This window comes from Myotis brandtii, unplaced genomic scaffold (genome assembly GCF_000412655.1).
Source record: "Myotis brandtii unplaced genomic scaffold, ASM41265v1 scaffold38, whole genome shotgun sequence".
NCBI lineage: Eukaryota > Metazoa > Chordata > Mammalia > Chiroptera > Vespertilionidae > Myotis > Myotis brandtii.
The window spans coordinates 2305126-2322293 of NW_005364596.1; the positions used below are offsets into that span (position 1 = coordinate 2305126).

General features: G+C 38.0%; 1 protein-coding gene across 1 annotated transcript in view; it reads left to right on the forward strand.

Annotated features, from left to right (window-relative positions):
• The window catches only part of COL25A1 (collagen, type XXV, alpha 1), a 497755-nt gene that overhangs the window by 375897 nt on the left and 104690 nt on the right, over positions 1-17168 (forward strand). Inside the window, exons 11-12 of the mRNA XM_014544731.1 lie at positions 6879-6905; positions 9122-9166. Coding sequence (XP_014400217.1) covers positions 6879-6905; positions 9122-9166 — 72 coding nt within the window. The remainder of the gene's footprint in view (positions 1-6878; positions 6906-9121; positions 9167-17168) is intronic.

The window sequence follows — 17168 nt, forward strand, 5'->3', positions numbered from 1 at the left end:
ATGTGCTAGAGAGACTCGGGTAAAAACAAGCCCCATCTGGGTGCATTGGAGAAGGCTCACCGAGGAAGTGAGTTATGACTGCAGAGCCTAGAAGAATGATTAAGAACGTCTCGTGAAGACTAATAGGAGAGTGCTTGGGAAGATACAGATATTAAGTGTGACGGGAGGCAGTCCATGAAAGACTTGAAACAAAAGAGGAGGCTCTCCCATCTTAGCACTGTCCTGTCCTTTCATTGTTTATGCTGAGTTTCTTCATACCCAGTTCAACTAAATCATTGGCTTTTTACACTGAGAACATTTCAGCACACTCTCTCATATTCTAAACATTTCCCAGTAGTTGCTGGTTTGGCACTTCCACACACTTAAGCTATGAAATCTGAATCTTGTAAAACATTGCTAGAATTATACTCCAGACATACATATAATAGTGGCTAGAGTTTATGTTTCATGACCTTCCCTCATCAATCATCCAAGTAGAACGTGCGATTTTATATAAGTACATCTGAAGTGAATCCTCCTTAAGACAAATTTCCTTTATTTAGTTCTAATTCCCTCTTATTCTTTATAAACCATTTTTATAGATTTTCTGATGCATTTGACCAAGTTAATATCTTTCAGAATTTGTCATTAAAGTCCGTTCCACCAAACCCTTGAGTAAGTCCAATACTAACATTTTATGACTCCGTAAGTTAGATTATATGTGTTATCATTCTTTCCTATGGAATCAGACTTTAAAAATAATTTTCTTTACTTTATTAAATAATGGAAAAACTCTTACCTCAAAAAAGGAAATAATTTTAAATGGCTTCATAGTTTGGGGCTTTTATCTCCCCTTCACAGAGGGACCACCTCTTTTTTCTTCTCTGCGTTTTTTATGACAGGAGCTGGTTATATATTCTTGTATCTAGAAATGACCAGCAGCTTTCAGAGCTTCACATTTTACTGCTAGCCATCAGGGACAGAACAGGAACCGTGTCCGCCCCCTGCTCACGCAGAACATCATTTCCTAATAGCAGGCAGCCCGAGCTTGCCTTCAAACACCTCCCCAGAGGCATCCTAAAGCACATCATTTAGAAAGTCTGCATCCTGTTTAAATAATTAATACCTCAATCAAATTTGTGCTAGCATCGGTTTTGTCAGAAAAAAATCATTAATTTTTCCCATTCCATGATCTATCCAACAGAAACCTTTTTTAATTAATTTTTTTTTCATTTTTATGAACTGAAAAGTGTAGCGAATGCAGAATGGTTATAGAAACATTCATTTTTTTAACTGCCTGCTCTGAAGATGAACTTGAGTTGATACTACTACTTACTGTTTGTGTGATGGCTTTCTGACGTGTGTTAGAGACCCTAGACCTACATCCACATGCACAACACTCTGAGTGTTAATGAGATCGTGTAGCTGGGATGATTTTTGCTTTGCTGTTTTATTAGAGAGGCCATGAACTGAATTCCTCCACCCACTCTTGCACTTGGAGGGGATCTAGAGGCTATTAGAATAGGCCCAGAGGGTTAGAATGACTCTGGTGAACACAAGGGTGAGAAAAAAAAAACTTGATTTACTTTATGCATTCACTAACTCATTTTTATAATTTCATGACACTCAAAGGAAACACCATTGTGCTTAGAAGCACCTAAAAGGCCATGCAAATAGGATCTCTCTTCCCTATCCATATCCCCGTCTCTTACTCCCACCTGTAGCCTTGGTGTTCTTTGAACACACTTAGCAGGTGCCCACCTCTTGGCCTTTGTTCTTGCTGTTTCCTTGCCTGGGACATTCTTCACCTTCTATATGCTTAGTTCCTGCCTCGTCTCTTTCAGAGCTCCATCCAGCAGTCACTTTATCACTAAGACCTTCACTGACTCCCCAGTTTAAATGCTACCACATCTACATCTCCCACCCCAACCTTCTTGTTGGTTTTAGCACTTACCACCCCACACAGCTTCGTATTTTATTTGTTTATTTGTTTACTGCCTTTCTCTGTTTACTAGATATGCAGTCCAGGGGGCCATGCATTTTTGTTTAGTTTGTTCACTGCTGTATCCCCAGTGCCTAGAACATTGCCTGACACTCAGTGGGCATTCAAACACTGTTAAGGAGAGGAATTAATGAAGGAACTCAAAAGGATTCACTGAGCAATTACTATGTGCCAGCTACTGAGCATGATAAACACATTTAAAGTCAAGAAAGAAATAACCACTCAATTACAATCCTGTTGGTAAATTCTATAAACCAAGTCCTACCATGGGGTGCTTTGAAGAACAAAAGCAGGGAACCTAACCCCAAGGGGGAGACACTGACCTCTGCATTATGGAAAGGGTGGAAGAAAGGACCAAAGATATAAAAAGCCCATTACAGAAACCAACCGCCAGAGGTGTAGAGATGTGAAAGCATGGCTTATGTGTTGAACTACAGCTATTACGAAAGCTTGGACTTCTCTCAAAAGCTCTGGAAAGACACTGAAGGGTTTTTCAGCAGAGGAAGGATATAAATGCATCAGCCTTTTAGAAAGCTTACTCAGGCAGCGCTGTGAAGAAAGGATGGAAGGAGACTAAAAGCAGAGAGGCCCCTGGGTGGATGTCACATTAGCTATGTGACAGAGAAAAGGGTTTGAACAAGGGCTTAGCAACGCTGCTGAAGAAGAAGGGTGGACCAGAAATATATTCCTGAGTAAGTATCTGTTGGACTTGGAGCACAAGGAGTAAAGCATTACTCAGGCCTGAGCAGCACACTTGCGGTAAAGACAATCACTAAACGGGGGCTATCATATTTCTTTAACTTATGTGCTGACCATATTCTACCTAATATTTTATATAATCTTTAGAAGGGAAACTAGCAGGGGTGGGGTAAACAGGGAAGAAAATCAAGTGCACTGCGTAAATTTATTAGTTTTTTAAAGAAGTTTTAACTTGGCATAGCTCCCCATGGTCTTTTCTGAAAGATTGTGAAAACTTTGGTGTAAAAGTTCACCTGTAGACAAGTGAAACTTTCAATGGCTCATTTGTTTTTATCATTTGAGCAAAGGTATGGCCATTATGCAGAATCTTTCAATGAAAAAGCTTGATGTATTTTACAACACCCAGAACCTATATTGAAATGAGCATATTTTAAGGTTCAAATTATATTTTAACACTTTTGGAGTTAACTTAAATATATATATAGCTTAATATGTTGAGATTCCATATGTTACACAGTTTTTAATCTTGAGACATATACAAAGAAGTTATTTTAAAGAGACCTGAACGGCGTGACTCGGTGGTTAGAGTGTCAGCACAACAGAGGGTCGCAAGTTCCATTCCTGGGTTCAGGTCTGATCCTTGCCCCAGGTCAGGGCGCATACTGGATGCAACCAATGGATGTGTCTCTTGCATCGATGTTTCTCTCTTCCTTCTCCTCCTCCTCCTCCTCCACTTTCCTTCCCCCTCCTCCTCCTCCTTTTCCTCTCCCCTCCCTTCTACTCTCTCTCTCTAAAAGGCAATGGAAAAAATATCCTCACTCCCTGGGTGAGAATTTTAAAAAATTAAATAAAAGAGACCAGATTAGTCTTATTTTAACTGGTTTGAATAAAAGAGACCAGATTAGTCTTATTTTAACTGGTTGTATACAAAATATATGCAAACATAAAGGTGCCCATCAAAAAAATGTCTAAGGAAGGAACAATTCATTGATTAATAAATATGGACAGAAAAGATTAACTCTTTGGTTTGGAAAACTATTTGATCCAAACTTATTAAGTCATGGGGATAACAATAGTGTAATTATTTTAGAGATCTTAGAACACTAGAAAATTGACTTTAATTTGAGGAATAAAAAGAAGCACTGGTTTGACTAGTAAGTAATGAACTTAGGACATTATTCATCTAAGTCATTATTCATAATGACTTTTGAAGCAAGATGAAAATAAGAAAGATTAGATAAGTTAGTGAATGGTTCTATGGCAATTGCCCACTATTTTATATATTTATATTTGTACTAGACACCACAAAACTAATCAAATGTAGACATCTTAATTAACTGGTAGCAACATACTCTAACTTCAAAATCAATTTTTGAACTCAAAGCCTTCATTTATAAGCTTAAATTTCATGACCACAATATCACAGGTATATAATGGGTTTGTTAACCTAAGGATATTCAAAGCACATACATAAAAGCAAAGTCTGATCAGGAAAATAACTATGTTGTGTTATTATGTGTGTTGTGTGCTTATGCTTACTCAAATGTATGTCTGTGTCTTATATTCAACTCTGCTTTATTCCTAGTCCCCTCCTAGTAACGGATGACACTATCCTTGGCTTGCTACCATTTTTCCTGCTAATGATATCAAATGAGAAATTCAAATTTTTGGTAGCTAAGAACCTATCCTTGGCAACATAGTTATGAATAATTCACAAGACATGTATTCACAGTTTAAAATTAATGTTATATTTTGAAAACTGCTTTTACTTTTAGATTTTAGCAAAAATGACAGTAGTTTCCTAACAGTGAAGAAAAACTTTGTTTATAGCAATCCTTTGGCTTTCACTAAATACTGTGCTAAAATATACAATTAACATAATTTTTATGGATTTCAGAGTTATAAGTAATCTTTCTAAATCTCTGATATGCGATTACCTAATAGAGACCAAATTAGAAAATTACGTTAGTTTCTAGTTAAAAAATTTTTATTTAAAATTTGCTCTAATTTTATATGACATATTTTTCCCAGGGTTATACATCAATATAATAAAATATTCAATTTTAGTGAACAATATTTGTTCAAGTGGCACAGTTAGGTTTGTAATGGGAAACAAACCCTTTTGAATTGAACATATACATTCTCAGTCTAAACATTGAATTAATGTACTTTTTGTTATATGATTTTCTTTTTAACATCAACATTTTAAGAAGTGACATACCCTGGAGACACTTGGAAAAATGGAATCATAGACAGTGATAAAACCCAAGTCTTTTCTTCACGCTCAGATCTGTAACTATAGCTTTCAAATTCTGACTTTACTCTGCATTAACATTCATTTCCCAAACAATTTACCCGATTGAGGAAATGATTAAACGTGTTTATGTGCTGAGGGGAAGGAACTAGTGGGAAGCAGGAGGCTCTGATATGGATGCAGGGATAATTGATTTTCTCAAATCCCCAAGGGCAGAGGCAAGATGGATTCCAGTGTCTCCAAGTTGCTTTTGCCTTGTAGAGGATGAGGGCCTCTTCTTCTGACAATGGAAGGGGGAACACTGAGTTTGAATTGTTGAGAGATATGATGTTGAGGGAATTTATACCTGATAGCCTTATTTTTCCTGTAAAATCTCTAACGGAGAATTTGCCCTGTCCAGGTGGTTTGGTTGGTTAGACCATCATTAGGTACATCAAAAGGTTGCAGGTTCGATTTCTGGTCAGGGCACATGCCTGGATTAGGGGTTCCATTCATCCTTGGTGGAAGCACATAAGGGAGGCTACCAATTGATGATTCTCTCTCACATTGATGTTTCTCTCTCGCTCTCGCTCTCACTCTCAACCAATAAAATCATGTCCTCAGATTAGGTTTTTTAAAAATCAAATAAAGCTTGGAGAATTTTAAATACAAGGAATGAGATGGGTAGGAAGGATTCTGACCACACAGATATGTCAGGTAACAAGCTCATTAAGAAGTTGGTTGGTTGAATAAATCTGAAAAGAATATATAAAGGTGATATTGCACATGTGCTTTCAATAATCTGAAGCTGATTATATGAGGAAATTGTTACTCTTCCTGTGAGGATTACAAAATAATTTATGAGGAACAGATTCTTCAAATGTTCCTAAACATTGTATACTTTTTACTGAAAAAAATTATGTATGACCAGTTCTTCCTCTGATGACCACTCTTGTGCTTCAGTGTTTCAGATTATGCATGTAAGATGCTGATTAACTGAAATGCAACACATTGAAAACAAACTAGCCATTAGTTAAGTGTAATGGAATAAAGAGCTCTTTATATGAAATGGTAGATGATCTATAACTTTGTTAAAATATACTAAGTTTAGAAGTATTTTTCAAAAATTGGAAAAATTGCTTAATATTTTAATATTGAAATAGACATGAATGGTCAGGATTATAGCTGCTTCTCTTTGTGCTCTTTTCCATCCTCACAAAGCCATGCCTTGTTCCAAATAAAGCCAACAGAATCTCAACACAGACTTTGTAGTTGAAAAACTGCTAAATCTCAGAACTGCCACATTTCCATTTTGTATGTAAATATTTCCATTCATCTTCCTAAATATTATATTTCTTCTCCCCCTGCCTCCCTCCCTAGTGTCACAGTTTATGCAACAGCTGACAGCATCATTTGTTCCTTTCCTTACGGTACTCTAGGTGCCACAAGTGACCTTGTTGTCCCCTCATTTGTAAACAAGTGTTTGTGCAGGTCCATTAGCCGCATTTCCTGAGAAGAAGAATAGAGTAAAACATGTTTATTTGTAATACTGTTGAATTATGTTCTTTGCAAATCTGACTGAGGTTTTGAAGACGCAGAGGTCAGAGAATGTGTCCACTTACTGGGGAACCGCATTGCATTTTAACTGCTTCTCGTAGCAACAGCTGAGCTTTCTATGAGACTGATGTGATGGATTTGCAGGTATTTGAAAAAACAGAGGTGCTGGGATAACAAAGATTCTTTTTTAAAGGAAAAAGATCAGAATCTTACTGCATGTGCTTAATGTTCTCCAAAAGAGAATAAGAGACAAGATTTATGTTCTTCCAACTGAAAATTTCATTTGCCTTGATGTACAAAATATGAGCATATTTCAACACAGCTAAGAGAACCTTATAGAATAGCAGTTTTAATTGGTCATTTAAGTTTAAATGGTTATAATACGTTAATTGAATTGATTTTTTTTAGGGTCCTATGGGGCCTCCAGGACAAAAGGTAAAGTATAAACAATACTGTGAATGTAAGTATGCTCCCGTTGCCTAATGGCTAAGCTTGAGAGGTGGATAGGATTAGCTACTGCAAGCCACGGCGAAGCGGTCTGGTTTGTGCAGTCTAAAAATGCAACCATAGAATGTGAGCCGTTAGATTTCTAATCAATCCCATTATAGAGAATCCAGAGCAGACTCTTTTTATGCTATCTGCCAAACTTGTAGGTTATTTAATTTTTCATTCAAATACTGATTAAATGTGACATCTTTGAAGTGAAGGGCCGTACAACACTGCAAATGGAGTGCATGGCCTTGCTCAAATACCTGATTGCCAAATGACCACAGAACTGACCAGACCAAAGGACGTACTTGTTGCTTGGTGACTGTACTCAAGTGGCCCCCTGGTGCCTTCCTTTGCTGGGGTAATCTGAAAAGTGACTTCCTGATTGTTATTTCTACATTGGAGAGGGTCTAGAATTTCTGAAATTACACCCATCCTGCAGTAATAAACGTATCAGTACAGGTAGATGGCCCTTTGCCAGCAAAGCATCACTAAGTCCCCATTGCCCATTACACCTCCCACCCCGCAAGGCGGGGAAAGGGACATTTAACCTGTAGAAAACTAAAGAAAACAATTGTGCCCTAACCGGTTTGGCTCAGTGGACAGTGCGTTGGCCTGCAGACTGAAGGGTCCCGGGTTCAATTCCGGTTAAGAGCATGTACCTTGGTTGCGGGCATATCCCCAGTAGGGGGTGTGCGGGAGGCAGCTGATTGATATTTCTCTCTCATCGATGTTTCTAACTCTCTATCCCTCTCTCCCTCGCTCTGTAAAAAATCAATAAAATATATTAAAAAAGGAAAGAGTAAACAATTGTATCACAACAGGTGGACAAGTGATTATCTTTATCTTTGGAATCCATCAAAGATAGAGACTTTTTATCCCCAAGCAATGGGCATGTGGCATCTGTTGAAACATAACCCTGCAAACCAAGTAAAAGCCAATGAGTTGTGAGACAACTTGTGTATAGGAACACTCTGTCCTTCGCAATAATGTCTCTATTAAGCATGGTGTGAAATTGTAAAGCTACCCTAATCCACATGCAACCAGGCTAAAATTACTGCCTCAGGCTTCGGGAAGTACTTTAATGACTCACTCAGTAGAGCCATGGAAGCACTAAGGAACTTGCCCTCTCAATGTGTTTTGTTTGTTTATAATGACTGTATTTTTAATCGACTAATTTATAGAGCAGTTTTAGGTTTATAATTACTATTTTTTTAACTTCTTCCACTATTATTAAGAAACTTAATAGCATACATAGACTAAGAAAAAGCTGTTTTCTAGTGCGAGGCAAAGAATAAGCACATTTTCTTTAAAAATGGTTTCTCCAGAGCCTAAAAGGGAGGTGTATGGAAGGAAATGACATCACTATTTGAAAACATTTGTTAATGTTACCATATCCAGTTCAATGTCATAGATTTTCCTCAGGTGACAGCTTGCTTATTCTCAGTTCACCCCACCTATGTCCAGTCATTGGTATTCACCCCAAAGCACATGCACACATGTCCGAGAGCCTGCGCGCAGGCGCGCTCACTTAATATTTTATGTACGGAAGTCGTGTTGTTCCTAGTCAGTGTTTAACATTTGTTACATTTTTCCTAGTCTGCTTTGCAAGACATATTCACACTCATGTGGCTCAATGTGCTCCCTGAAAGTCTGGGGGGAAATGTTGCAAATGCAATAAATTTGAGTTTTACAACACGGGTCCCTTATTTTACTAATTGTGCAACAAGTGGTTGTTATTTTAATTACCTTTTGTTTTATGGTATTTAAATTCATAAAATTCAAGAGTTGCTGCTACTGCTAGGCATTTTCCAGATGGAACTAAGCCTGTTTATTTCCTAAAAGCACCCAAATTTAGAGCCATGTGGCCTTGTGACCGCTGTGGATCTCAATTTATGATGTGACTTTCTTTAAAATCTTACTGCAGTTTGGTGGATATTGAGAAACAGCTAAATTTAACTCTATAGTTTTTGCAAAAGCTTGATGAGTCTGTGTACCTTGTTGTATATTTAAACACTGAGGGTAAGAACCGAAAAACATAGCCTCCCAGATACGTTTTGGCAAGGTAAAGCTTTGGCTGACATAACTAACACAATATAAATTTAGAATTGAAGTATTTTGTGATTGTGATATCAATTTAATTTAATCATGTGTCTCCTTAGGGTTCTGTTGGAGCACATGGGATTCCAGGGATGAATGGGCAAAAGGTGAGTGCTATATTTTTGATCATTTGGAGATGACTAAAATTGCAAAATTATTCTAATCAGTAATGTTACTAATAAGTTTATGTGCTTATAAAAACTCTACAAATACTTTTGAAATATAAAAAATAATGTGCCAGTGGTCAAATTAGTTTAATTTTTAAAGATGTATTAAATAGAAACTCTTGGAAATTATTCCATTTTATTTTGATAATTTATGTAAGAGCTGTACCTTTCTCATAAATATATATGGAAACTTCTATGTTTAACACAAATTGTGACCAATAAATGCACTCTAATTATTCTTGTCATGGCCAAAGCAATATGTATTGTTTTTCATGAACAGAGTTTATTCTTACAGTGGGAACCTATTGAAATCTGAATCCAGAAGCAAGCTCTTTTTACTGATAAGCAATATTAGGAGTAAAATAGACTTTATTGAACTGCTAATAATGAGGGGGGCAGAAATAAAGTTTAAAAAAAACACTCACAACTCTACAAAGACATATCTATGTACATGTGTACTTTTATCCCTGCAACATACTTACTAGTTTCAAAAAACATGTAGCTGTATCCCACAGCTAGGTCTGGATTCGGTTCTCCCCAGTAGTCCTGACTGGTTCGTCAATCTGGAACCTCTACAGCAGCTGTTCTCAACCTGTGGGTCGCGACCCCTTTGGCTGTCGAACGACCCTTTCACAGGGGTCGCCTAAGACCATCCTGCATATCAGATATTTACAGTACAAGTCATAACAGTAGCAACATTACAGTTATGAAGTAGCAACGAAAATAATTTTATGGCTGGGGCACAACTTGAGGAACTGTTTTTAAAGGGCCAGAAGGTTGAGAACCACTGCTCTACAGAGACCAGGAAAGCCTCGATGACAGGCAAAGCCACTAGCTGGGCCAGTGCATTGGAGCCAGGAGCTGAGCTAGGGACTTACCTGTTCCCCTCAGAGGTTTTGGACTGGCTCTGAAATCCTGTGATCCGTCACTTACTCTTCCCGGAAGATTTTACATCTATGCACTCTGGATTGAATTCTGAAATCACAAGGAACCCAGTTCTTACAGACAGAATAAACCACCACGTGACCTTCTCCAATTCATCTTTTTTTCTCTAATAAGATATAAACAATCACAGCTTAAAATCCACTGAGTGGCTGAGAGCACGAGTCTGCCACTTAGAGACCGTGTGAATTTTGTCCAAAACTTTTTATTCTCTGGCCTCAGTTTCCTCATCTGCAAAAAGGAGACAATAGCAATACCTACCTAATAAGGTCAGTGTGAGGATTAAATGAGTAAATAGGCATAAAGCCCTTATGACAGTGATGTAACTATTCATCTTTTCCTTCATTTCACGTTGGTGAAATTCTGGAAATTTGATGGATCTGTGTTTGAAAAGAGGCCCTCTGTTTCCAGAATTACTCAGTTCCCAAGTGAAATTAATGCTCTCAGCCAAGGCTCATAGTGTCTTGAAATCCCCCAACTAAACACTGCACGCTTATCAGTAATGGACTGCCCATGCCATTTAGTACCATGCATATCCATTTGTTTTACAAACCCTGGCAAAGAGAGGATTAACTTTCCGTCTACAACATGGCAGATCAAGGAGAGAAACAAATAAAAATTCAAAAGTGTATTCATTCGAAGATGGATTTGAAAATTACATAACTCAGGCTGTTTAGAAAGTACAGTATGTGGGTATAGCACAAACACTGTTTTTAACATTGGTGAGAAAACAAACTTGTACCTGAGGTTAGTGTCTCCCTTTTTCTTCTTTTCTTTTTTCAACTTGGAGACAATCATGAAAATTTATAGGAACCTTTAACCTCAAACAAGACAACTTTAAAACTGTCACATATATGCTTATGAAGACTGCATATATTTTATTTTTGCAAAGGAAATTTGCAATTTCCTTAGCAAGAGAAAGGAATGTGACATTTTCTTGTCCTAGTCACCACATTTAAATTATATTTCAAGGAAATAGACAGTTAATATTTGCAGTTTTATGTCTTGTTATACATCTTTGTGGCATTTTAAAGTGTTTTCTGTAAAACCCAGGAAAGCTAAATTATTTCACACTTTTATGAAGGTATCAGCAAAATGTAATTTAAAATTGTTTTTCCTACTTCATAGAGCTTAAGACTTGGGGTGTAGGATTTCTGTTAATCCTAGTCATTATCTAACATTTGTAATATTCGGCATATCATCTTTAGGAAAATGAAGTGCAAAAAAATGAGTCCCCTTCACTGAAACAGCAGGTCATTTAGAAGGAAAAACAGAGTTGAAGACAGAGTTCTATCCTTAGAGCACAGGAAATATGTCTTGGATCTCTAGAATTTGCTTCTCTAAGAAGACAGCTTACAATTACATTTTTTTTAACAAAAAAAAGCACCTCAATGTGTTTAAATTGTCTTGAGAAAACATTTTTTCCACATTACAAGTTTACTTTTTCCACTGATATACTTTTAATGCCTAGGAAATAGTTCTCAGACAATGGTTAAGGAAGGAAATGATTTCTGAGCCATCAGAAATATGCCAAATAAAAACCAGGAAATATAGAGGGGATACATGGTGATGGAAAAAATTAAAAAAACAACTAGAAAATAAAATGATTTTTCTCCTATAAAAAAAGAAAGAAAAGTAAACTACATTAAGAAAATGATTTGTTTGTTTTCTACTGGAACATTTTCCATCCATTCAAATTAACACACTTGGCGATTGGCTTTGACTAATCAATTTGGTGGAGACTTTTTTTTACTACTTTTCTTTAAATTTTGGTTACCTTGATTGCTAATTTGAGTATTTCTTATTTTTGTAATGGTCTTCCCCTTCTTCAGATCCCGGTAGGAACGAAGACTTACATAAGTGGTAACTTGGCATAAACTCCAATCTAGCTCTTTCAGGCATCACAACCCACAAATGGCTCCTGAGCACCTTCTGTGAGCGGTGGGAGGCTGGAGGGCAGAGGGAGGAGCATGGCCTCTGCGGGCAGTGAGAGGGAATGCTTCAAGGCCCGTCCTCCACTGGACGGGTCACGGAATGCTTCTAAGGCTCAAGTATCAAATACAAGTGCAGACCGGGCAGTATTAACTAGATGACATCTCTAAAGTGAACCTAATATAATAGGTGCTCAATAATGATATCAAGTATCTATAATAGTAGTATATTAGAGAGTTTCAGCATACCCTGGCTGGTTTTGCTCAGTGGTTAGTGTTGACCTGCAGACCGAAGGTTGGATTCTGTGTTTGATTCCTGGTCAAGGACATGTACCTCAGTTGCAGGTTCCCCAGCCCTGGTCAGGGTGCATGTGGAGGCAACCAATCCATGAGTCCCTCTCACACTGATGTTTCTCTCTCTCTCTCTCTCTCTCCTACCCCACTCCTCTCTCCCTTCTGCTCTTTAGAAATCAATGGAAAAAATATCCTCGGGTGAGGGGGAAAAATGCATTTCAGCAAAGGAGCCCTAGGCTTAATCTCAAGTAGGTAGCAGAAGCCAGTTGACTTCATGAGAGGAAGAGAATGAATATGCAAAGTTACACATAAATATAATGTGTAAAATATGTATAGTCTCTCAATATAAATATAAAACGTTTCCCTGTCCCCTGGCGCCCCACCACACGCCCCATACTAGGTAGTCGGCATGTGAGTACCAACATGGGAAAGAGAAAGACACATCTCATTATCTGAAGGCTCAGCCCCCGGCATGGGGTAGCGTAGGAGCGCTGTCCTGGAGTGGGGACACTGTGTCTTCTGCCGGTTGTGCAGCCCTTGAAAGGCCCTTGTCCTCTCTGGGTCAAGCGGTTTCACGTGTAAAATGAGAGAGCGGCTGTACTAATGTATCTCTCAGTCCCTAAGTGATGCTGTGTATCTGCAAAAGGTCACTCCTGTCTCATTCCCAATTCAGCCAGCTTTGAGCATCCGCTGTTCCCAATTCTGAAGGTTGTTTCCACAATTGGGATTTGTTTCTAACAAATAGCTGAAGCAGTTAGAGCAGATTTAACACCACCCTACCTAAAATTATGAAATGTCCTCTTCTCGGGATAATTGTGTTGGGCACAAACATTTTTGTAATTCTTATGAGTAAATCTTACTGGCAGAGGTATAATTAATATTTTTTTTGTACTCGATGGTTCTCTCTCTCTCTCTCTCTCTCTCTCTCTCTCTCTCTCTCTCTCTCACACACACACACACACACACCACACAAATGTACATCTGAATATTTGTTAATTAAACCTTACTGCTTAGATATACTGGAGAAGTATATGGGCTTTTAAAAATGATTTTTTTGGTAGACTTTTTTTAAACTGAATCATCCTTTGACAAAACAAATTGCTGTCTACAATATATATGTCAGAACTTTTAAAATTTCAGCTCTTAATTGGTGTTATTAGAACCCTATATTTCATATTTCCACATTTCCACATGAATTGACATCCATGATGACAAATTATTTGAATAGCAATCAAATAATTGATTGGACTGTGCAAATGCCATAGAGGAGGAGCTCGCGGGGAAGAGATAGCGTGCAGTCCAAGTCTAATTTGTGCATCACTTGGTTCACATCCTTGTCTCTTTGTTACTGTGAAAATAATATTAAAGATTTTTCAAGATTAAAAACAAGTTATTTTTGTCTAAGCCAGCTGGAATTTTTCCGAGGTCCCAGAGTCACTGGGATTCTTCCAAAGCAAAAGAGAAATATCAGGTGATTTTGTTTTGTGTATTTCTCAAGGGTTATTGTAAGACTTCAAAATAAAATATAAATTAAAACTTGCTCTTAGTGTATCATCTATGAATCTGCCCCAGATAGCAATGTGATTTTTAAGTCACATTAAATTTTAATTAGCTTGTAGTTATGATATTTAGACTTCCTTTTCATCTCTTATCCATGGGTCTCACAGTTCTTTACTGACATTCATCCTCACAGCATATTTCTAATGGCATTTTTATTGTAAACATATTTAGAGAGCAGATAAATTGAAGCTCTCAGACTTCCAAAGGTCAAGCTGTTTATTAAAGTCTATGCAGGGGACTATGCAAGGAACTCAATATTTTTTATTCTTGATTTACTTATTGAATTGCTAACTACACTCTTTTCTTTGGCTACCTTGACTGTGTCATTAAACAGTCTGAATTAAATTCCTGAAGGATTTGACTATGTTATAGTTTGGTTTGTTTTCTGGTTAGCTTAAAATTCTCCTGTAACAGAACTTACCCAGTGATCTCTTACCCACTCTATTTATGACTTTTCAATTTTAGAATTTAAGTAAAGATATGTAGAATTAAATGAAGTGATTAATTTCTGATTCCAGATTAATTAATAGTTCAGGGAAAGTATCTTACAGCACCTTAGTTCTTTTGTAGGTTAAAGTTGAAAATTACATTATTTTTACTAGTTTTTTTATCTTTTAAAGTTAGCAGTTGTGTGCAGCAGAAATCTAAAAATACATGTGTGTTTTTTTCCTCTAGTAACTAGGTATAACAATAGAATGGATTCTTCTTAAAGAAACATCATTGTCATCTATTACACGATATTTTATATCCTCAAATCACATCATCCCTGAGTATGATTCACACATTCTGAAGCATTTTTATAATACAAATTTACTCTTAAAGATCATTTTTACTCAATTTTACTTAAGTGGTACAAACAGTATTTCTATTCTTTATGTAAGTAACTTAAAGTTCCTTTAGAGAGGAATATAGTTGAAAGGGGTAATCTCATGCTGGCTCGAAATAAAACAATGATAGTAAAATACTTTTAAAACCACTTTCCCCTCACTCTATCTGGGCATGTTACTATCAAACTTGACACCAGTCATCATTCTGCTAAATGAAAATGTTGGGAGAGGGGAAAGGAGAAAGTGGAGGGAACGGGATAGGTGGGGTGACGGGTACGAGAGGAAGGGAAGCTGCTCTCAGGCTGTTGCAAAACAAAGAAACAACCAAGCAGATGTGTCCGAAGGTATTATGACATCGTCAACGCCACTTGTTTTCATTGTAAAATACACCATCTATTGTAGAAGGGATCGCAAAAATACCGATTTACTAGACCTGATTAAATTGCATACGTAATTTTACAACTTAAAAAAAAAACAACTCCCCTGACATGTGCTGTGTCCATTGATTCACTTATTGGCTTCTTCAACCATCTGTTCGGCCCTAACTGCTAAACACAGGCACCATCTGAGCACTGGCATTAAAGCTCTCTCTGCCCTCATGGAATTTCCAGCCTCGTCGGGGCGATGGACATTAAATAAGCATTTTTTTTTAATAGATAATTTTTTTTTATTTTTATATTTTGTTTTTTTACAGAGAGGAAGGGAGAGAGAGGGATAGAGAGGGATCGCAAAAATACCGATTTACTAGACCTGATTAAATTGCATACGTAATTTTACAACTTAAAAAAAAAACTCCCTGACATGTGCTGTGTCCATTGATTCACTTATTGGCTTCTTCAACCATCTGTTCGGCCCTAACTGCTAAACACAGGCACCATCTGAGCACTGGCACTAAAGCTCTCTCTGCCCTCATGGAATTTCCAGCCTCGTCAGGGCGATGGACATTAAATAAGCATTTTTTTTAATAGATAAATTTTTTTTATTTTTATATTTTGTTTTTTACAGAGAGGAAGGGAGAGAGAGAGAGATAGAGAGTTAGAAACATCGATGAGAGAGAAACAGATCAGCTGCCTCCTGCACACCCCCTACTGGGAATGTGCCTGCAACCCAGGTACATGCCCTTTGATGGAATCGAACCTGGGACCCTTCAGTCCGCAGGCCGACGCTCTATCCACTGAGCCAAACCAGGTAGGGCTAAATGAGCATTCTTACTAAAACGTGTTAAGTTGCAGTGCTGTTAAATACCACGGTGGAGAAGCACAGGCCAGCCTGGCCTGGAGCAAAGGGTCAAGGAAGGACCTGAAGAGGTGATTTTTAGGGGAAACTTAAAAGATGAGCAGCACTTGGCAGTGGGGAGAGAACCTCTCACTAGGCTTCAGTACTTACAAATGAAAATACAGACAACCTTGGTCTTAGAATTCTGTTTTTAAAACACTGAGTCAGCAACCACTGTAGAATTTTTATATTCATCAGAGATTGCATTTCAACCGAGTTTCTGACCACTAAAATATTAAGTCAATATAAGCCACAGAGTTTGTTGTTCTTCTTTTTTTGTTAATCCTCACCCAAGGATATTTTTTCCATTGATTTTTAGAGAGAGAGGAAGGGAAGGGGAGGGAGAGAGAGAAACATCAATGTGAGATCCATTGGTTGCCTCCTGCATGTGCCCCTACCAGGGCCGGGGATTGAGCCTGCAACCTAGATATGTGCCCTTGACCGGAACTGAACCTGCGACCCTTCAGTTAGCGGGCTGACTCTCTAACCACTGAGCTGACTGGCCAGGCCTGTTCTTGTGTCATTAGATCTGACCTCTAAGTGATACGCTTGATTTGTGGAATTTGTATTAAAAATCAAGCTGTCATGAAATAACTTATTATGCCAATCATAGCACATTAACATCTACCCAGTTCCCTCCATTTGATACCATGTTGCCAAGGGGACAGTAACCATTCCCCAATTGTGAAACAGCATCAGTGGGGCTAATTTACAAGGAATTGCCTCTCTCTCAGGATTCTCTTCTCTGTCTTCCCTGCCCAGTGCCGAGATTAAAGAGTGCAGTAGTAATCATTACTAACATTTATTCAGCACTTAACTAATGTCAGGCACTGTCCTAAAAGTTGTATGCATATTCGCTCACTCCGCACAGCTGTCCTAGGAGGTGGGTGCAGTATTATGTCTATTCTTTTAATGAGGAAACTGAGGGAAGCACAGGAAGAACCAGTGCTTTGTCCTAGATCCGTGGTCAGCAAACTGCGGCTCGCAAGCCACATGCGGCTCTTTGGCCCCTTGAGTGTGGCTCTTCCACAAAATACCACGTGCAGGCGCACGTACAGTGAGATTGAAACTTCGTGGCCCATGCGCAGAAGTCGGTTTTCGGCCTGGGTGAGT